The 22,828-nt window shown below is 44.1% G+C and overlaps 1 protein-coding gene across 1 annotated transcript in view; it reads right to left on the bottom strand.

Moving 5' to 3' along the window:
* The window catches only part of LOC139406202 (receptor-type tyrosine-protein phosphatase-like N), a 93,075-nt gene extending 70,530 nt beyond the window's left edge, over nucleotides 1-22,545 (bottom strand). The window contains exon 1 of the mRNA XM_071148709.1: nucleotides 22,470-22,545. Coding sequence (XP_071004810.1) covers nucleotides 22,470-22,545 — 76 coding nt within the window. The remainder of the gene's footprint in view (nucleotides 1-22,469) is intronic.
* Nucleotides 22,546-22,828: the final 283 nt, after the last annotated feature.

Here is a 22,828-nt window from a genome sequence, read left to right as displayed (position 1 = left end):
GTGAAGGGGTGAAGGGGGGTATGATGGAGACTGATACCCCATTTCATTGATCCCCAATCCTTAGGTAAAGCTGGACAGTTCAACGTGAATGTCAATACACACAATAGGCTGACTGGGGAGGTGATTTCACACAGTCACAGTCCCTGATAAGAGCTATCAACAATTAATATTTGTGTAAACTCTTAACAGTTGTGTTCTGTGGGTTGCCACTGAGTAGACTGATACCACATTTCATTACTCCACATTGTTTATCATTATCTAGTCTAAATATGGCATGATTCCACTAATTGTATCCATTTGACTCACTTTCAAAGAGGGACTTTTATTTAGAAGGCTGAACCACACATTCCACTATTGTGGCTAATCCTTCACAACACATAATCTTGGAAACTATCGTCGGAGGTGGAAATGTATTGATCGGAGGGTTGCATGTGATAATGTATTGGTCGGAGGGTTGCAGGTGATAATGTATTGGTCGGAGGGTTGCAGGTGGAAATGTATACATACTATGTACAGACTCAGTGAGCATAGCCTTGCTATTGAGAGAGGCCACCATAGGCAGACCTGGCTCTCAAGAGAAGACAGGCTATGTGCTCACTGCCCACAAAATGAGGTGGAAACTGAGCTGCACTTCCTAACCTCCTGACAAAACTATGACCATATTCGAGACACATATTAATAAATAACGTGCGACAAAGCACAGGAAAACGACTTCACGTGCTCTAGAGCACTTTAGATGCTAAGAGGTTGTTTAGACTGCATTCTAATGTTGACTTTTTGCTTATGGAAAACCGTATCAAGCGAAGGGTTTTCGGCGTAATCAGTGGACATTTGAAATGGAAGTGATGGTGCTACTTTGCCTTGTTATAGGCTATTTATTAAATCTGTTTTCCTGCTCCAGGTAGGCTAACAGTAACAGTCAGATTAAGCTACAGGTAAAAAAATAAATAAAAAAACACTGGCTGTTGTTGACAAACATCGGCCTATTCAGTTCATAACTATATTATTAATAGTTGATTCAGGGATTGAAACGACGACCCCCATCTTCAGAAGCAGTTCTTATCTCGAAATCGCCTCGCTGTTCATAGGAAATAAAATCAATTTGAATAAAATGCTAAAAGGGTTTATTTTCCATGACATCTCGGTTATTGTTATCTGAAATAAGATGTAGGCCTATCATGGTCTATAGGTTACCTACATCTAGCAAACCAAACCATGGCAAAACGTAAAGACAATCATAAACCCAGATTTTAGTCAGTAGACCTAGACTATGGCTATAAGCATATATTACCTCGACTAACCCGTACCCCTGCAGATTGACTCAGTACCGGTAGACCCTGTATATAACTTCATTATTGTTATTTTATTGTGTAACTGTTTTTTACTTTATTTTTTTTAGTAAATATTTTCTTAACTTCTATTATCTTAAAAGTGCCATCGTGGTATTGTAAACACATTGTGGTATTGTAAACACATCGTGGTATTGTAAACACATCGTGGTATTGTAAACATATCGTGGTATTGTGAACACATCGTGGTATTGTAAACACATCGTGGTATTGTAAACACATCGTGGTATTGTAAACACATTGTGGTATTGTGAACACATCGTGGTATTGTGAACACATCGTGGTATTGTGAACACATCGTGGTATTGTGAACACATCGTGGTATTGTGAACACATCGTGGTATTGTGAACACATCGTGGTATTGTGAACACATCGTGGTATTGTGAACACATCGTGGTATTGTGAACACATCGTGGTATTGTGAACACATCGTGGTATTGTGAACACATCGTGGTATTGTGAACACATCGTGGTATTGTAAACACATCGTGGTATTGTAAACACATCGTGGTATTGTAAACACATTGTGGTATTGTGAACACATCGTGGTATTGTGAACACATCGTGGTATTGTGAACACATCGTGGTATTGTGAACACATCGTGGTATTGTGAACACATCGTGGTATTGTGAACACATCGTGGTATTGTGAACACATCGTGGTATTGTGAACAGATCGTGGTATTGTGAACACATCGTGGTATTGTGAACACATCGTGGTATTGTGAACACATCGTGGTATTGTGAACACATCGTGGTATTGTAAACACATCGTGGTATTGTGAACACATCGTGGTATTGTGAACACATCGTGGTATTGTGAACACATCGTGGTATTGTGAACACATCGTGTTATTATGATCACATCGTGGTATTGTGAACACATCGTGGTATTGTGAACACATCGTGGTATTGTGAACACATCGTGGTATTGTGAACACATTGTGGTATTGTAAACACATCGTGGTATTGTGAACACATCGTGGTATTGTGAACACATCGTGGTATTGTGAACACATCGTGGTATTGTGAACACATCGTGGTATTGTGAACACATCGTGGTATTGTAAACACATCGTGGTATTGTGAACACATCGTGGTATTGTAAACACATCGTGGTATTGTAAACACATCGTGGTATTGTAAACACATCGTGGTATTGTAAACACTTCGTGGTATTGTGAACACATCGTGGTATTGTAAACACATCGTGGTATTGTAAACACATTGTGGTATTGTAAACACATCGTGGTATTGTAAACACATCGTGGTATTGTAAACACATCGTGGTATTGTAAACACATAGTGGTATTGTGAACACATCGTGGTATTGTGAACACATCGTGGTATTGTGAACACATCGTGGTATTGTGAACACATCGTGGTATTGTAAACACATCGTGGTATTGTAAACACATCGTGGTATTGTGAACACATCGTGGTATTGTAAACACATCGTGGTATTGTGAACACATCGTGGTATTGTAAACACATCGTGGTATTGTGAACACATCGTGGTATTGTAAACACATCGTGGTATTGTAAACACATCGTGGTATTGTAAACACATCGTGGTATTGTAAACACATCGTGGTATTGTGAACACATCGTGGTATTGTAAACACATCGTGGTATTGTAAACACATCGTGGTATTGTAAACACATCGTGGTATTGTAAACACATTGTGGTATTGTAAACACATCGTGGTATTGTAAACACATCGTGGTATTGTAAACACATCGTGGTATTGTGAACACATCGTGGTATTGTAAACACATCGTGGTATTGTGAACACATCGTGGTATTGTAAACACATCGTGGTATTGTAAACACATCGTGGTATTGTGAACACATCGTGGTATTGTAAACACACTGTGGTATTGTGAACACATCGTGGTATTGTGAACACATCGTGGTATTGTAAACACATCGTGGTATTGTGAACACATCGTGGTATTGTAAACACATCGTGGTATTGTAAACACATCGTGGTATTGTAAACACATCGTGGTATTGTAAACACATCGTGGTATTGTGAACACATCGTGGTATTGTAAACACATCGTGGTATTGTAAACACATTGTGGTATTGTAAACACATCGTGGTATTGTAAACACTTCGTGGTATTGTGAACACATCGTGGTATTGTAAACACATCGTGGTATTGTAAACACATCGTGGTATTGTAAACACATCGTGGTATTGTAAACACATCGTGGTATTGTAAACACATCGTGGTATTGTAAACACATCGTGGTATTGTGAACACATCGTGGTATTGTAAACACATCGTGGTATTGTAAACACATTGTGGTATTGTAAACACATCGTGGTATTGTAAACACATTGTGGTATTGTAAACACATCGTGGTATTGTAAACACATCGTGGTATTGTAAACACATCGTGGTATTGTAAACACATCGTGGTATTGTAAACACATAGTGGTATTGTGAACACATCGTGGTATTGTGAACACATCGTGGTATTGTAAACACATCGTGGTATTGTGAACACATCGTGGTATTGTAAACACATCGTGGTATTGTGAACACATCGTGGTATTGTAAACACATCGTGGTATTGTAAACACATCGTGGTATTGTAAACACATCGTGGTATTGTAAACACATCGTGGTATTGTAAACACATCGTGGTATTGTGAACACATCGTGGTATTGTAAACACATCGTGGTATTGTAAACACATCGTGGTATTGTAAACACATCGTGGTATTGTAAACACATTGTGGTATTGTAAACACATCGTGGTATTGTTAACACATCGTGGTATTGTAAACACATCGTGGTATTGTAAACACATCGTGGTATTGTGAACACATCGTGGTATTGTAAACACATCGTGGTATTGTAAACACATCGTGGTATTGTGAACACATCGTGGTATTGTAAACACATTGTGGTATTGTGAACACATCGTGGTATTGTGAACACATCGTGGTATTGTAAACACATCGTGGTATTGTGAACACATCGTGGTATTGTAAACACATCGTGGTATTGTAAACACATCGTGGTATTGTAAACACATCGTGGTATTGTAAACACATCGTGGTATTGTAAACACATCGTGGTATTGTGAACACATCGTGGTATTGTGAACACATCGTGGTATTGTGAACACATCGTGGTATTGTGAACACATCGTGGTATTGTAAACACATCGTGGTATTGTAAACACATTGTGGTATTGTAAACACATTGTGGTATTGTAAACACATCGTGGTCGTGGTATTGTAAACACATCGTGGTATTGTAAACACATCGTGGTATTGTAAACACATCGTGGTATTGTAAACACATCGTGGTATTGTGAACACATCGTGGTATTGTAAACACATCGTGGTATTGTGAACACATCGTGGTATTGTAAACACATCGTGGTATTGTAAACACATAGTGGTATTGTAAACACATCGTGGTATTGTAAACACATCGTTGTATTGTAAACACATCGTGGTCGTGGTATTGTAAACACATCGTGGTATTGTAACACATCGTGGTCGTGGTATTGTAAACACATCGTGGTATTGTAAACACATCGTTGTATTGTAAACACATCGTGGCCGGGGAGGTGAGAGCGGAGAAGGAGGAGGTGAGAGAGGGAGGGAGAGAGAGAGAAAGAGAGAGGAAGGAGGAGATGAGAGAGGGAGAGGAAGGAGGAGATGAGAGAGAGGAAGGAGGAGATGAGAGAGGGAGGGAGAGAGAGGAAGGAGGAGGTGAAAGCAGGGAAGGAGGAGATGAGCGAGAGGAAAGAGGAGGAGAGAGCGGGGAAGGAGGAGGAGAGAGAGAGAGTGAGAGGAAGGAGGAGATGAGAGAGAAGAAGGCAGCGATGAGAGAGAGTGGAAGGAGGGGATGAGAGAGGGAGAGAAAGAGAGCGGAAGGAGGAGATGAGGGAGGGAGAGAGAGGAAGGAGGAGATGAGAGTGAGGCAGAGAGGAAGGAGGAGATGAGAGAGAGGGAGAGGAATGAGGAGATGAGAGAGGGAGAGAGAGAGGAAGGAGAAGATGAGAGAGGGAGAGAGAGAGAGGAAGGAGGAGATGAGAGAGAGGAAGGAGGAGATGAGAGAGGGAGAGAGAGAGAGGAAGGAGGAGAGAGAGAGGGATGAGAAAGGGATAGTGAGTGTGTACGTATGTGTTGAGGAGTAGTGTGTAAGCACTAGTGATTCATCCTCTTTCTGAGGAGCAGAGAGATAAAGAGAGAGAGAGATAAAGAGAGAGAGGAAAGCGAGAGAGAAGGAGAGAGAGAGAGGCAAGCGAGAGAGAAGGAGAGAGAGAGGAAAGCGAGAGAGGAAGGAGAGAGAGAGACTGTGGGGGCGTTGACCCAGCTGCCTAGCTGCTATCAGCCTGATGATTTCACCGTTGCCAGGGAGACAATATGTAGTGTTGAAGAGGAGCTTTGATGAGGCTGAGGAGAGGAGAGGAGAGGGAGGGAGGGAATTACGGAGGAGAGGGAGGAGAGGGAATGACGGAAGAGAGGGAGTGACGGAGGAGAGGGAGGGAGGGAATTATGGAGGAGAGGGAGGGAGGGAATTATGCAGGAGAGGGAGGAGAAGGAATGACGGAGGAGAGGCAGTGACGGAGGAGAGGGAGGGAGGGAATTATGGAGGAGAGGGAGGGAGGGAATTATGGAGGAGAGGGAGGAAGGGAATTACGGTGTAGAGGGAGGAGAGGGAATGACGGAGGAGAGGGAGGGAGGGAATTACGGAGGAGAGGGAGGAGAGGGAATTACGGAGGAGAGGGAGTGATGGAGGAGAGGGAGGGAGGGAATGACGAGGGAGGGAGGGAGTGATGGAGGAGAGGGAGGGAGGGAATGACGGATGAGAGGGAGTGACGGAGGAGAGGGAGGGAGGGAATGACGGAGGAGAGGGAGTGACGGAGGAGAGGGAGGGAGGGAATGACGGAGGAGAGGGAGTGACGGAGGAGAGGGAGGGAGGGAATGATGGAGGAGAGGGAGTGACGGAGGAGAGGGAGGGAGGGAATGACGAGGGAGGGAGTGATGGAGGAGAGGGAGGGAGGGAATGACGGAGGAGAGGGAGGGAGGGAATGACGGAGGGAGGGAGGGAATGACGGAGGAGAGGGAGGAAGTGAGGGAGGAGAGGGAAGGAATGAGGGAGGAGGTGACAGAAGAGAGCGAGGAGGGAGATGTTTGCCTGTGTTTGCCTACTTCAACGAGGCAGCTTCTCTGGATGTCATGTGATCCATGATCTGCCAGATCAGAGGCAGTAGGGATGACTTGGACTGTTTTCCTGTCAAAATGTAACAAGTACTTTTTTGGTGTCAGGGAAAATGTCTAGAGTAAAAAGTACATTATTTTCTTTAGAAATGTAGTGAAGTAAAAATACAATTTGTCATAAATATAAATAGAACATAAATAAATATAAATAGAACATAAATAAATATAAATAGTAAAGTAAAGTACAGATACACCCCCAAAAACAACTTAAAAGTAGTATTTTTATACCACTGTGTAAAGCTGACCACAGACCAGGTGTAACAGTATAACTTTAGACCGTCCCCTCGCCCATACCCGGGCGCGAACCAGGGACCCTCCTGCCCATATCAACAACTGACACCCACGAAGCATCATTACCCATCGCTCCACAAAAGCTGCGGTCCTTGCAGAGCAAGGGGAACAACGACTTCAAGGTCTCAGAGCGAGTGACGTCACCGATTGAAACGCTATTTAGCGCGCACCACCGCTAACTGAGCTAGCCGTTTCACATCCGTAACACAGGGCCCTATCCCCGGGAGTCGAAAGAGGAAGTGTCATGATTAGACTACATCGGCAACATCTAGACCTCCATTGTCTTGTCAGCGAACGTGCAATTTACTAGAGAAGAAATCTATCAACAGGAACAGAATAACTGTAATGTCCTAATGTTTCTCATAGCTGAATAACATTTAATATTTTAGCAGACACTCTTATCCAGAACAATCTAGAAGAAAAATAAATGCACACCTATTTAGGTAAGGTGCTGGCTAGCGGAGTAGAAAACGTGAAAATAAAGGAGAGCCGCACACTCTAGGAGCTCAGATGCAAAAATGTAATATCCAACGTTTCGACAGCCAAGCTGTCTTCATCAGGGTATCCAGAGTGACTTGAATAGTTTTTTCTTACTGGTCCCCCATGGGAATCGAACCTACAACCCTAGCGAACCTACAACCCTAGCGCTGCACGCGCCATGCCCTACCAACTGAGTTACACGGGATAATATACACCTCACTCTCTCTCAAATGTTTTAAAGAAGTCTCAAGATTTTTGCTCGTCTGAGTTAGAATACCTCATGAATAAGCTGCAGATCATACTATTTGCCGAGAGAGCTTTCATCTATAATTTTCGTAGCTGTCTATTTATCACCCCAAACCGATGCTGTCATTAAGACTGCACTCAACGAGCTGTATAAGGCCATAAGTAAAGAAGAAAATGCTCATCCAGAAGCAGCGCTCCTAGTGGCCAGGGACTTTAATGCAGGAAAACCAAAATCAGTTTTACCTCTTTGTTTGTGTCCAGTGACATACCAGACGAGCTAAATGCCTTCTAGGATCGTTTTGAGGAAAGCAACACTGAACCATGCATGAGAGCACCAGCAAGTTCTGGACGACTGTGTGATCTCGCTCTCCGTAGTGATGTAAGTAGGACCTTGAAACAGGTTAAAATTCGCAAAGCCACAGGGCCAGACGGATTACGAGGACATGTATTAAAAGCATGCGCTGACCAGCTGGCAAGTGTCTCTCTGACCCAGTCTGTAATATCTACATGTTTCAAGCAGACCACCATAGTCTATTTGACAAACGTAAAGACTAAGCTCCGGACCATGAGATTGAACACCTGCAACTGGATCCTGGACTTCCTGACGGGCCGCCCCCAGGTGGTAAGGGTAGGCAACAACACATCCGCCATACTGAGCCTCAACACGGGTACCCCCTCTGGGGTGAGTGCTTAGTCCCATTCCTGTACGTTTTGGGTTTATGGAAACTGTAGTAAACACTTACATGCCCCAGGGAGATACAGAAGGTGTTTGAGGAACAGGAGATACAGGAAGAGGGTGATTGGGGAGATAGGAGATACCTCTAGGAGATACCTCTAGGAGATACAGGAAGTGGGGTGATTCGGGAGATAGGAGATATATCTAGGAGATACAGGAAGAGGGTGATTGGGAAGATAGGAGATACCTCTAGGAGATACAGGAAGAGGGTGATTGAGGAGATAGGATATACCTCTAGGAGATATCTCTAGGAGATACAGGAAGAGGGTGATTGGGGAGATAGGAGATACCTCTAGGAGATATCTCTAGGAGATACAGGAAGTGGGTGATTCGGGAGATAGGAGATACCTCTAGGAGATATCTCTAGGAGATACAGGAAGAGGGTGATTGGGGAGATAGGAGATATCTCTAGGAGATACAGGAAGAGGGTGATTGGGGAGATAGGAGATATCTCTAGGAAATACAGGAAGAGGGTGATTGGGGTTGTTCTGGGGACCAGGATCAGGACCAGGACCCCCCCCCCCCCCCACACACACACACACACACGCACACACTTGTGTCCCTGGAAGGGGTGCGAGACCTGAGTGGGTTGATTCACTGATGTGGTCATCCTGTCCCCCCCCCCCCCCCCCCCCTTGGGTTGTGCCGTGGCGGAGATCTTTGTGGGCTATACTCAGCCTTGTCTCAGGATGGTAAGTTGGTGGTTGAAGATATCCCTCTAGTGGTGTGGGGGCTGTGCTTTGGCAAAGTGGGTGGGGTTATATCCTTCCTGTTTGGCCCTGTCTGGGGGTGTCCTCGGATGGGGCCACAGTGTCTCCTGACCCCTCCTGTCTCAGCCTCCAGTATTTATGCTGCAGTAGTTTATGTGTCGGGGGGCTAGGGTCAGTTTGTTATATCTGGAGTACTTCTCCTGTCCTATTCGGTGTCCTGTGTGAATCTAAGTGTGCGTTCTCTAATTCTCTCCTTCTCTCTTTCTTTCTCTCTCTCGGAGGACCTGAGCCCTAGGACCATGCCTCAGGACTACCTGACATGATGACTCCTTGCTGTCCCCAGTCCACCTGGCTGTGCTGCTGCTCCAGTTTCAACTGTTCTGCCTTATTATTATTCGACCATGCTGGTCATTTATGAACATTTGAACATCTTGGCCATGTTCTGTTATAATCTCCACCCGGCACAGCCAGAAGAGGACTGGCCACCCCACATAGCCTGGTTCCTCTCTAGGTTTCTTCATAGGTTTTGGCCTTTCTAGGGAGTTTTTCCTAGCCACCGTGCTTCTACACCTGCATTGCTTGCTGTTTGGGGTTTTAGGCTGGGTTTCTGTACAGCACTTTGAGATATCAGCTGATGTACGAAGGGCTATAGAAATAAATGTGATTTGATTTGATTTGAATTGTGGAGACCCGTTAAGTGCTCAGTAGCTCCTACACACACACACACACAGACACACAAACACATACAGACACACACACACAGACACAAACACACACACACAGACACACAGACAGACAGACAGACAGACAGACAGACAGACAGACAGACAGACAGAGGATACTCACCATCAGAGCAGAACTGCTCCCTGGAGCACAGCCTTGTCTCAAACACACAACCTGAGAGAGGGAGAGAGAGAAGGAGAGAGAGAGGGAGAGAGAGAGGGAGAGAGAGAGGGAGAGGGGAGAGAGATGGAGGAGAGAGAATGAGAAAGGGTGAAAGAGAGGGAGAGAGAAAGGGGAGAGGGGTGGAGAGAAAGGGGGAGAGAGAGGGGGTGGAGAGAGAGATATGGGGAGAGGGAGAGGGAGAGATGGAGGAGAGAGAGAGGGGGGAGAGATGGAGGAGAGAGAGGGAGAGATGGAGGAGAGACAGAGGGAGAGAGATGTGTGAGAGAGAGGGTGAGAGAGAGAGAGAGATTAACAGCAGCTCTGTTAAAAGCATTAATTGATTGAAAACTGTTACAGTAACTTCTAAAGAGTCTAGGTTATACCTGCTACCTGCTACCTACTACCTGCTACCTGCTACCTGCTACCTACTACCTGCTACCTTCTACCTGCTACCTGCTACCTTCTACCTGCTACCTGCTACCTTCTACCTGCTACCTCTTACCTACTACCTACTACTTTCTACCTGCTACCTGCTACCTGCTACCTACTACCTACTACCTTCTACCTGATACCTACTACCTGCTACCTGCTACCTGCTACTTACTACCTTCTACCTACTACCTGCTACCTTCTACCTGCTACCTTCTACCTGCTACCCGCTACCCTTTACCCACTACCCTCTGCCCGCTACCCGCTACCTGCTACCTGCTCTACTAATGTTAGCTGTAAGCGCATCACACACTCATTCATCAAGCATCAGCTATAAGTAATCTCAGCAACCCAGAACCAAAACGCTGTGCCAGATACTCGATAGATTTATATTACGTACTTCTGTCCACAAGAGATTAGCTATCAGAGGAACAAACCCAATGAACACACAAGTCTGATCACAGATAGATGCACACTGTACTATCACATGTGACATAACAGCAAACAGCATGAGGTTCCTGTACCATATATTCACTCTGTCTCGCACTGTGGAAGAGAATGAGAATACAGTGGGGCAAAAAAGTATTTAGTCAGCCACCAATTGTGCAAGTTCTCCTACTTAAAAAGATGAGAGAGGCCTGTAATTTTCATCATAGGTACACTTCAACTATGACAGACAAAATGAGAGAAAAAAATACAGAAAATCACATTGTAGGATTTTTAATGAATTTATTTGCTAATTATAACAAAGCCATCACCAACAGAGAGATGAACCTGGAGAAGAGTCCCCTAAGAAAGCTGGTCCTGGGGCTCTGTTCACAAACACAAACAGACCCCACATAGCCCCAGGAAAGCAGCACAATTAGACCCAACCAAATCAAGAGAAAACAAAAAGATAATTACTTGACACATTGGAAAGAATTAACAAAAAAACAGAGGAAACTAGAATGCTATTTGGCACTACACAGAGAGTACACAGCAGCAGAATACCTGACCACTGTGACTGACCCAAAATTAAGGAAAGATTTGACTATGTACAGACTCAGTGAGCATAGCCTTGCTATTGAGAAAGGCCGCCGTAGGCAGACCTGGCTCTCAAGAGAAGACAGGCTATGTGCACATTGCCCACAAAATGAGGTGGAAACTGAGCTGCATTTCCTAACCTCCTGTCCAACGTATTACCATATTAGAGAGACATATTTCGCTCAGACTACACAGACCCACAAAGAATTCGAAAAAACAAATCCAATTTTGATAAACTCCCATATCTACTGGGTGAAATACCACACTGTTCCATCACAGCAGCAAGATTTGTGACCTGTTGCCACGAGAAAAGGGCAACCAGTGAAGAACAAACACCATTGTAAATACAACCCATATTTATGCTAATTAATTTTCCCTTTTGTACTTTAACTATTTGCACATCATTACAACACTGTATATAGACATAATATGACATTGGAAATGTCTTTATTCTTTTGGAACTTCTGTGAGTGTAATGTTTACTGTTCATTTCACTTTTGTGTATTATCTACTTCACTTGCTTTAGTGAGTGAGTGAGTGAGTGAGTGAGTGAGATGCACTATATAGAGTAGGCTGCCATTTGGGACAGAACCTAAGACGTGTATTTGTGTTCTCCCTGCTTGTATTCAGAGTGGCATTTCAATTACAGAGTAGATGCACCCTGTTGTTGTGAAAACCATTTGGTCTCCTAGCCTCCTGTTTACTCTGTTATTGTTATTGTTTGATGGTTTATTTCACTCTGTTTTATGATCTATTTCACTTGCTTTGGCGATGTTAACACATAGTTGGAAGTTTACATACACCTGAGTATGGTTGGACTATGGAGAGAGTACGCATGGAGCGTGGAGAGAATATGGATGGAGTATAGGTGGAGTACGGAGGAAGTATGGGTAGAGTACGGAGGAAGTATGGGTAGAGTATGGACGGAGTATAGGTGGAGTACGGAGGAAGTATGGGTGGAGTACGGAGGAAGTATGGGTAGAGTATGGAGGAAGTATGGGTAGAGTATGGAGGAAGTATGGGTAGATTATGGAGGAAGTATGGGTAGAGTACGGAGGAAGTATGGGTAGAGTATGGAGGAAGTATGGGTAGAGTACGGAGGAAGTATGGGCAGAGTACGGAGGAAGTATGGGTAGAGTATGGAGGAAGTATGGGTAGAGTATGGAGAAAGTATGGGTAGAGTATGGAGGAAGTATGGGTAGAGTACGGAGGAAGTATGGGTAGAGTATGGAGGAAGTATGGGTAGAGTATGGAGGAAGTATGGGTAGAGTATGGAGGAAGTATGGGTAGAGTACGGAGGAAGTATAGGTGGAGTACGGAGGAAGTATGGGTAGAGTACGGAGGAAGTATGGGTAGAGTACGGAGGAAGTATGGGAAGAGTACGGAGGAAGTATGGGTAGAGTATGGAGGAAGTATGGGTAGAGTACGGAGGAAGTATGGGTAGAGTATGGAGGAAGTATGGGTAGAGTATGGAGGAAGTATGGGTAGAGTATGGAGGAAGTATGGGTAGAGTATGGAGGAAGTATGGGTAGAGTATGGAGGAAGTATGGGTAGAGTATGGAGGAAGTATGGGTAGAGTATGGAGGATGTATGGGTAGAGTATGGAGGAAGTACGGGTAGAGTATGGAGGAAGTATGGGTAGAGAATGGAGGAAGTATGGGTAGAGTATGGAGGAAGTATGGGTAGAGTACGGAGGAAGTATGGGTAGAGTATGGAGGAAGTATGGGTAGAGTACGGAGGAAGTATGGGTAGAGAATGGAGGAAGTATGGGTAGAGTACGGAGGAAGTATGGGTAGAGTACGGAGGAAGTATGGGTAGAGTATGGAGGAAGTATGGGTAGAGTATGGAGGAAGTATGGGTAGAGTACGGAGGAAGTATGGGTAGAGTACGGAGGAAGTATGGGTAGAGTATGGAGGAAGTATGGGTAGAGTATGGAGGAAGTATGGGTAGAGTATGGAGGAAGTATGGGTAGAGTACGGAGGAAGTATGGGTAGAGTACGGAGGAAGTATGGGTAGAGTACGGAGGAAGTATGGGTAGAGTATGGAGGAAGTATGGGTAGAGTACGTAGGACGTATGGGTAGAGTATGGAGGAGGTATGGGTAGAGTACGGAGGAAGTATGGGTAGAGTATGGAGGAAGTATGGGTAGAGTATGGAGGAAGTATGGGTAGAGTATGGAGGAAGTATGGGTAGAGTATGGAGGAAGTATGGGTAGAGTATGGAGGAAGTATGGGTAGAGTACGGAGGAAGTATGGGTAGAGTATGGAGGAAGTATGGGTAGAGTATGGAGGAAGTATGGGTAGAGTATGGAGGAAGTATGGGTAGAGTACGGAGGAAGTATGGGTAGAGTACGGAGGAAGTATGGGTAGAGTACGGAGGAAGTATGGGTAGAGTACGGAGGAAGTATGGGTAGAGTATGGAGGAAGTATGGGTAGAGTAAGGAGGAAGTATGGGTAGAGTACGGAGGAAGTATGGGTAGAGTACGGAGGAAGTATGGGTAGAGTATGGAGGAAGTATGGGTAGAGTACGGAGGAAGTATGGGTAGAGTACGGAGGAAGTATGGGTAGAGTATGGAGGAAGTATGGGTAGAGTACGGAGGAAGTATGGGTAGAGTATGGAGGAAGTATGGGTAGAGTATGGAGGAAGTATGGGTAGAGTACGGAGGAAGTATGGGTAGAGTATGGAGGAAGTATGGGTAGAGTACGGAGGAAGTATGGGTAGAGTATGGAGGAAGTATGGGTAGAGTATGGAGAAAGTATGGGTAGAGTACGGAGGAAGTATGGGTAGAGTATGGAGGAAGTATGGGTAGAGTACGGAGGAAGTATGGGTAGAGTACGGAGGAAGTATGGGTAGAGTATGGAGGACGTATGGGTAGAGTATGGAGGAAGTATGGGTAGAGTATGGAGGAAGTATGGGTAGAGTATGGAGGAAGTATGGGTAGAGTATGGAGGAAGTATGGGTAGAGTATGGAGGAAGTATGGGTAGAGTATTGAGGAAGTATGGGTAGAGTACGGAGGAAGTATGGGTAGAGTACGGAGGAAGTATGGGTAGAGTATGGAGGAAGTATGGGTAGAGTATGGAGGAAGTATGGGTATAGTATGGAGGAAGTATGGGTAGAGTATGGAGGAAGTATGGGTAGAGTATGGAGGAAGTATGGGTAGATGGAGGCCCAGATCTAGAAGGAGGTGGGGCTCAGAGTAAAGACTGAACGGGCCTTGATGGAGGTGGGGCTCAGAGTAAAGTCTGAACTGGCCTAGAATGAGGTGGGGCTCAGAGTAAAGACTGAATGGGCCTTGATGGAGGTTGGGCTCAGAGTAAAGTCTGAACTGGCCTAGAAGGAGGTGGGGCTCAGAGTAAAGACTGAACGGGCCTTGATGGAGGTGGGGCTCAGAGTAAAGTCTGAACTGGCCTAGAAGGAGGTGGGGTGAGGTGGGGCTCAGAGTAATGTCTGAACTGGTCTAGAAGGAGGTGGTGCTCAAAGTAATGTCTGAACTGGCCTAGATGGAGGTGGGGTGAGGTGGGGCTCAGAGTAAAGTCTGAACTGGTCTAGAAGGAGGTGGTGCTCAGAGTAAAGTCTGAACTGGTCTAGAAGGAGGTGGGGTCCAGAGTAAAGTCTGAACTGGCCTAGATGGAGGTGGGGTGAGGTGGGGCTCAGAGTAAAGTCTGAACTAGGTTACTGTTATTCCTGTCCTTCTCTCTCTGGGGCAACAAAAGGAAGGACAGTGTGGGGCAGGAACAATGCAGCGATAGTTCTGTTCTGCCATTTCTGCCTGGATACCATGTCCTTTCTACAGTAGCAGCTGAGGACACGGTCATATGACATTCTTGTTGTTGAATGGATACCATGCCTGGATACCATGTCCTTTCTACAGTAGCAGCTGGGGACACGGTCATATGACATTCTTGTAGTTGAATGGATACCATGCCTGGATACCATGTCCTTTCTACAGTAGCAGCTGAGGACACGGTCATATGACATTCTTGTAGTTGAGTGCTTGGTCTGGTTTCAGGTGTCAAATGTAATGAGGAATATAACATAGCACAAAGCTGGTCAATAAAACATCAGTAACTGACAATAGTGAACTGTGGTGATTGATTATGGACTGAAACCAGTGGAGAATAGGGATAATGCTTTCACAGACCTCAGTATTGATTATGGGCTGAAACCAGTGGAGAATAGGGATAATGCTTTCACAGACCTCAGTATTGATTATGGACTGAAACCAGTGGAGAATAGGGATAATGCTTTCACAGACCTCAGTATTGATTATGGACTGAAACCAGTGGAGAATAGGAATAATGCTTTCACAGACCTCAGTATTGATTATGGACTGAAACCAGTGGAGAATAGGGATAATGCTTTCACAGACCTCAGTATTGATTATGGACTGAAACCAGTGGAGAATAGGGATAATGCTTTCACAGACCTCAGTATTGATTATGGACTGAAACCAGTGGAGAATAGGGATAATGCTTTCACAGAACTCAGTATTGATTATCAACGGAAACCAGTGGAGAATAGGGATAATGCTTTCACAGATCTCAGTATTGATTATGGACTGAAACCAGTGGAGAATAGGGATAATGCTTTCACAGAACTCAGTATTGATTATCAACGGAAACCAGTGGAGAATAGGGATAATGCTTTCACAGATCTCAGTATTGATTATGGACTGAAACCAGTGGAGAATATGAATAATGCTTTCACAGACCTCAGTATTGATTATGGACTGAAACCAGTGGAGAATAGGGATAATGCTTTCACAGACATCAGTATTGATTATGGACTGAAACCAGTGGAGAATAGGGATAATGCTTTCACAGACCTCAGTATTGATTATGGACTGAAACCAGTGGAGAATAGGGATAATGCTTTCACAGACCTCAGTATTGATTATGGACTGAAACCAGTGGAGAATAGGGATAATGCTTTCACAGACCTCAGTATTGATTATGGACTGAAACCAGTGGAGAATAGGGATAATGCTTTCACAGAACTCAGTATTGATTATGGACTGAAACCAGTGGAGAATAGGGATAATGCTTTCACAGACCTCAGTATTGATTATGGACTGAAACCAGTGGAGAATAGGGATAATGCTTTCACAGAACTCAGTATTGATTATCAACGGAAACCAGTGGAGAATAGGGATAATGCTTTCACAGATCTCAGTATTGATTATGGACTGAAACCAGTGGAGAATAGGGATAATGCTATCACAGAACTCAGTATTGATTATCAACGGAAACCAGTGGAGAATAGGGATAATGCTTTCACAGACCTCAGAATTGACGGCTGCCTGGACAGATTGGACTGATCTCTTCCATGGCTATTAGCCTTTAGCTATTATACACAGACAGATAGCACAGACACACACATCCACAATGTCAGACAACACAAACACATGTATCCTCCCAGCAGACCAGACATCTTTTAGAAATCTTTGAGCGATTTGATCGAACGTGTCTGGAGTGCAGGTTCAACCTATAACCCAACATATAACCCGGTCTTTGGTAACAAAATGTTTACCCGGAATTGCCCTTATTTCCCCAGAGTGGAAACAAAGAGTTCAGCGTGTCCGCATGCATCCTGTACCCAGGCAAAACCTCTTGGTCTCTTACCTGTACCCAGGCAAAACCTCTTGGTCTCTTACCTGTACCCAGAAAAACCTCCTGGTCTCTTACATGTACCCAGGCAAAACCTCTTGGTCTCTTACCTGTACCCAGAAAAACCTCCTGGTCTCCATCCTGTACCCAGGCAAAACCTCTTGGTCTCTTACCTGTACCCAGGCAAAACCTCTTGGTCTCTTACCTGTACCCAGGCAAAACCTATTGGTCTCTTACCTGCACCCAGAAAAACCTCCTGGTCTCTTACATGTACCCAGAAAAACCTCCTGGTCTCCATCCTGTACCCAGGCAAAACCTCTTGGTCTCTTACCTGTACCCAGGCAAAACCTCTAGGTCTCATACCTGTACCCAGAAAAACCTCCTGGTCTCTTACATGTACCCAGAAAAACCTCCTGGTCTCCATCCTGTACCCAGGCAAAACCTCTTGGTCTCTTACCTGTACCCAGCAAAACTTCCTGGTCTCTTACATGTACCCAGAAAAACCTCCTGGTCTCCATCCTGTACCCAGGTAAAACCTCCTGGTCTCTTACCTGTACCCAGCAAAACTTCCTGGTCTCTTACCTGTACCCAGAAAAACCTCCTGGTCTCCATCCTGTACCCAGGTAAAACCTCCTGGTCTCCATCATGTACCCAGGTAAAACCTCCTGGTCTCCATCATGTATCCAGGTAAAACCTCCTGGTCACCTCAATCATGTACCCAGCTTAAACCTCCAGGTCTCTTACATGTACCCAGAAAAACCTCCTGGTCTCCTACATCATGTACCCAGCTAAAACCTCCTGGTCTCCATCATGTACCCATCTAAAACCTCCTGGTCTCCTACATGATGTACCCAGCTTAAACCTCCTGGTCTCCTACATCATGTACCCAGCAAAACCTCCTGGTCTCCTACATGATGTACCCAGCAAAACATTATAGTCTCCTACATCATGTACCCAGCTAAAACCTCCTGGTCTCCATCATGTACCCATCTAAAACCTCCTGGTCTCCTACATGATGTACCCAGCTTAAACCTCCTGGTCTCCTACATCATGTACCCAGCAAAACCTCCTGGTCTCCTACATGATGTACCCAGAAAAACATTATAGTCTCCTACATCATGTACCCAGCAAAACCTTCCAGTCTCCTACATCATGTACCCAGCTAAAACCTCCTGGTCTCCTACATCATGTACCCAGCTAAAACCTCCTGGTCTCCTACATCATGTACCCAGCAAAACCTTCTAGTCTCCTACATTATGTACCCAGCTAAAACCTCCTGGTCTCCATCATGTACCCAGGTAAAACCTCCTGGTCTCCATCATGTACCCAGCTAAAACCTCCTGGTCTCCATCATGTACCCAGGTAAAACCTCCTGGTCTCCATCATGTACCCAGTAAAACCTCCTGGTCTCCATCATGTACCCAGCTAAAACCTCCTGGTCTCCATCATCTACCCAGGTAAAACCTCCTGGTCTCCATCATGTACCCAGTTAAAACCTCCTGGTCTCCATCATGTACCCAGCTAAAACCTCCTGGTCTCTGTCATGTACCCAGTTAAAACATCCTGGTCTCCATCATGTACCCAGCTAAAACCTCCTGGTCTCTATCATGTCCCCAGCTAAAACCTCCTGGTCTCCTGCATCATGTACCCAGCTAAAACCTCCTGGTCTCCATCATGTACCCAGCTAAAACCTTCTGGTCTCCATCATGTACCCAGAGCTGTCATGATGTATGCAATGACTAATAGCTCTCCCCTGACAACACACAGAGCGAGATAGAGAGAGAGAGAGAGAGAGAGAGAGAGAGAGAGAGAGAGAGAGCGAGAGAGAGAGACAGAGACAGAGACAGACAGACAGACAGACAGACAGACAGACAGACAGACAAGACAGACAGACAGACAGACAGACAGACAGACAGACAGACAGACAGACAGACAGACAGGCAGACTGAGAACAGTAGTTTACATTAAACAGACAGACAGACAGACAGACAGACAGACAGACAGACAGACAGACAGACAGACAGACAAGCAGACAGACAGGCAGACTGAGAACAGTAGTTTACATTAAACAGACAGACAGACAGACAGACAGACAGACAGACAGACAGACAGACAGACAGACTAAATATATAATACATGTGGATAAGACATGTCAGGAAATATATTCAGGGTGTTTGTTCCCTGTTCATTATATTCAGGGTGTTTGTTCCCTGTTCATTATATTCAGGGTGTTTGTTCCCTGTTCATTATATTCAGGGTGTTTGTTCCCTGTTCATTATGTTCAGGGTGTTTGTTCCCTGTTCATTATATTCAGGGTGTTTGTTCCCTGTTCATTATATTCAGGGTGTTTGTTCCCTGTTCATTATGTTCAGGGTGTTTGTTCCCTGTTCATTATATTCAGGGTGTTTGTTCCCTGTTCATTATATTCAGGGTGTTTGTTCCCTGTTCATTATATTCAGGGTGTTTGTTCCCTGTTCATTATATTCAGGGTGTTTGTTCCCTGTTCATTATATTCAGGGTGTTTGTTCCCTGTTCATTATGTTCAGGGTGTTTGTTCCCTGTTCATTATATTCAGGGTTTTTGTTCCCTGTTCATTATATTCAGGGTGTTTGTTCCCTGTTCATTATATTCAGGGTTTTTGTTCCCTGTTCATTATATTCAGGGTGTTTGTTCCCCGTTCATTATATTCAGGGTGTTTGTTCCCTGTTCATTATATTCAGGGTGTTTGTTCCCTGTTCATTATATTCAGGGTGTTTGTTCCCTGTTCATTATATTCAGGGTGTTTGTTCCCTGTTCATTATGTTCAGGGTGTTTGTTCCCTGTTCATTATATTCAGGGTGTTTGTTCCCTGTTCATTATATTCAGGGTGTTTGTTCCCTGTTCATTATATTCAGGGTGTTTGTTCCCTGTTCATTATATTCAGGGTGTTTGTTCCCTGTTCAATATATTCAGGGTGTTTGTTCCCTGTTCATTATATTCAGGGTGTTTGTTCCCTGTTCATTATATTCAGGGTGTTTGTTCCCTGTTCATTATATTCTGGGTGTTTGTTCCCCGTTCATTATATTCAGGGTGTTTGTTCCCTGTTCATTATATTCAGGGTGTTTGTTCCCTGTTCATTATATTCAGGGTGTTTGTTCCCCGTTCATTCAGGGTGTTTGTTCCCTGTTCATTATATTCAGGGTGATTGTTCCCTGTTCATTATATTCAGGGTGTTTGTTCCCCGTTCATTATATTCAGGGTGTTTGTTCCCTGTTCATTATATTCAGGGTGTTTGTTCCCCGTTCATTCAGGGTGTTTGTTCCCTGTTCATTATATTCAGGGTGTTTGTTCCCTGTTCATTATATTCAGGGTGTTTGTTCCCTGTTCATTATATTCAGGGTGTTTGTTCCCCGTTCATTATATTCAGTGTGTTTGTTCCCCGTTCATTATGTTCAGGGTGTTTGTTCCCTGTTCATTATATTCAGGGTGATTGTTCCCTGTTCATTCAGGGTGTTTGTTCCCTGTTCATTATGTTCAGGGTGTTTGTTCCCTGTTCATTATATTCAGGGTGTTTGTTCCCTGTTCATTATATTCAGGGTGTTTGTTCCCTGTTCATTATGTTCAGGGTGTTTGTTCCCCGTTCATTATATTCAGGGTGTTTGTTCCCTGTTCATTATATTCAGGGTGTTTGTTCCCCGTTCATTATATTCAGGGTGTTTGTTCCCTGTTCATTATGTTCAGGGTGTTTGTCCCCTGTTCATTATATTCAGGGTGTTTGTTCCCTGTTCATTATATTCAGGGTGTTTGTTCCCTGTTCATTATATTCAGGGTGTTTGTTCCCTGTTCATTATATTCAGGGTGTTTGTTCCCTGTTCATTATATTCAGGGTGTTTGTTCCCTGTTCATTATGTTCAGGGTGTTTGTTCCCTGTTCATTATATTCAGGGTTTTTGTTCCCTGTTCATTATATTCAGGGTGTTTGTTCCCTGTTCATTATATTCAGGGTTTTTGTTCCCTGTTCATTATATTCAGGGTGTTTGTTCCCTGTTCATTATATTCAGGGTGTTTGTTCCCTGTTCATTATATTCAGGGTGTTTGTTCCCTGTTCATTATATTCAGGGTGTTTGTTCCCTGTTCATTATATTCAGGGTGTTTGTTCCCTGTTCATTATGTTCAGGGTGTTTGTTCCCTGTTCATTATATTCAGGGTGTTTGTTCCCTGTTCATTATATTCAGGGTGTTTATTCCCTGTTCATTATATTCAGGGTGTTTGTTCCCTGTTCATTATATTCAGGGTGTTTGTTCCCCGTTCATTATATTCAGGGTGTTTGTTCCCCGTTCATTATATTCAGGGTGTTTGTTCCCCGTTCATTATATTCAGGGTGTTTGTTCCCTGTTCATTATATTATGCGATCCACACACTTTTGTTTGAACATTCACTTAATGCTAGATGCACTTCAGTGTACAAAAGAAACGCAAGAGATGAAGGGATCTTATAATTAGCTCGGTAGGGCCAATCCAACACCTATGGAGACAGCATATTCCACAGCATAACAGACAAACACGGAGATGGAACACAGATGCTGTAAATAATGATGAGTGACAACATTAAAAATGCATGTTTAAGTCAAACAGGGAACACATTCATTTAATGGCCTACTAACTGCTTCCATTATTCTAATGAATAACAATACAGAAATAACTAAATCCCTGAACCTTCACCTTTATAACGCCAGGTAGCCATGGTAACTGGCTGGGATGAGGCGGTGCTCCTCTGTTACCAGGGAGCTAGGCATTATGAGACCTGAGAGTCAGAATAATGCTCAATGTGGAACTAAATGGTGTGACGAGGGTGTAGGAGGAGGGGGGAGTAGGAATAGAGAGGGGTATAAAAAACAGGGAAGTGGAGACCAAGGTTTGCAGAGAAGACACGGAGAGTACAATCTGAACAGGCAATGCAAGTAGCGGTAAACCGTAGCCTAGTTGCTCTCCGTGGTTCTGAAACGCATAAACTTCATGCAAGTGGAAAGCCGATACTGCAAACTTTAGGTCTGAAAGCTATAAAGCTGGTATTTCATAAAGCCAATAGAAAACCATTTCTACTTTATGGACTTTTTCTTGTCAACAGTGAACTGTGGTTGTTTTAGCTGTTAATTGTTAAACGTTTAGCTGTTAATTGAAGTTACAAAAACCGACACCAAAGCTATTTAAAAACATCCAACTAATAAAAATGTATTTACTCAATATCTCTTCCCAATTCCGATTTATTTCATTACTTTGATGAAATGTAATGCCATTCACACCTTGCAGATCTTTAAGGTAAAAACGTGTGAATCATACATTTCTCTAAACCGCGGACCTCAGTCCAAACACTGCTTCACTAGCTACCGCTCAGTGAAGTTTCCCTCTATCACTGCCTCTTCTCTTCCATCTCTGCCTCCACTAAAACTCCATGTTCCCGACACTCCAACATCATCTTACCGTATCTGCTTGACGTCCCAAACTGGTACAACACCGTCATGAAAAGCAACGCTCTCCATAGCTTCGGGTGCTTCATTTTTAGACAGACACCACCTAAATACAACTATTGTCTGATGTACCAACACGATCCAATTCCTGTCCCGTTGGAAATAGAATCAAATCCCCATGTTTCTTCACCGAGCTACGGGCAGACCTATACCGCGCTGGATTCACCGAAACAAAACGTTTCGCTAAAGTGCAATAACTGGGTTTGGCCAGAAAAAGAGAGGAAAAAACCAAACACACATACGACACAAGGGCATCCAAACCCTTGAAATTCTGGAGCGGATTGGGGAGCGGGAATTGCTCGGTCTGTGGTG

Source organism: Oncorhynchus clarkii, chromosome 3, assembly GCF_045791955.1.
Source record: "Oncorhynchus clarkii lewisi isolate Uvic-CL-2024 chromosome 3, UVic_Ocla_1.0, whole genome shotgun sequence".
Taxonomy (NCBI): Eukaryota; Metazoa; Chordata; class Actinopteri; order Salmoniformes; family Salmonidae; genus Oncorhynchus; species Oncorhynchus clarkii.
This window is presented reverse-complemented; position numbering and strand designations above follow the sequence as displayed.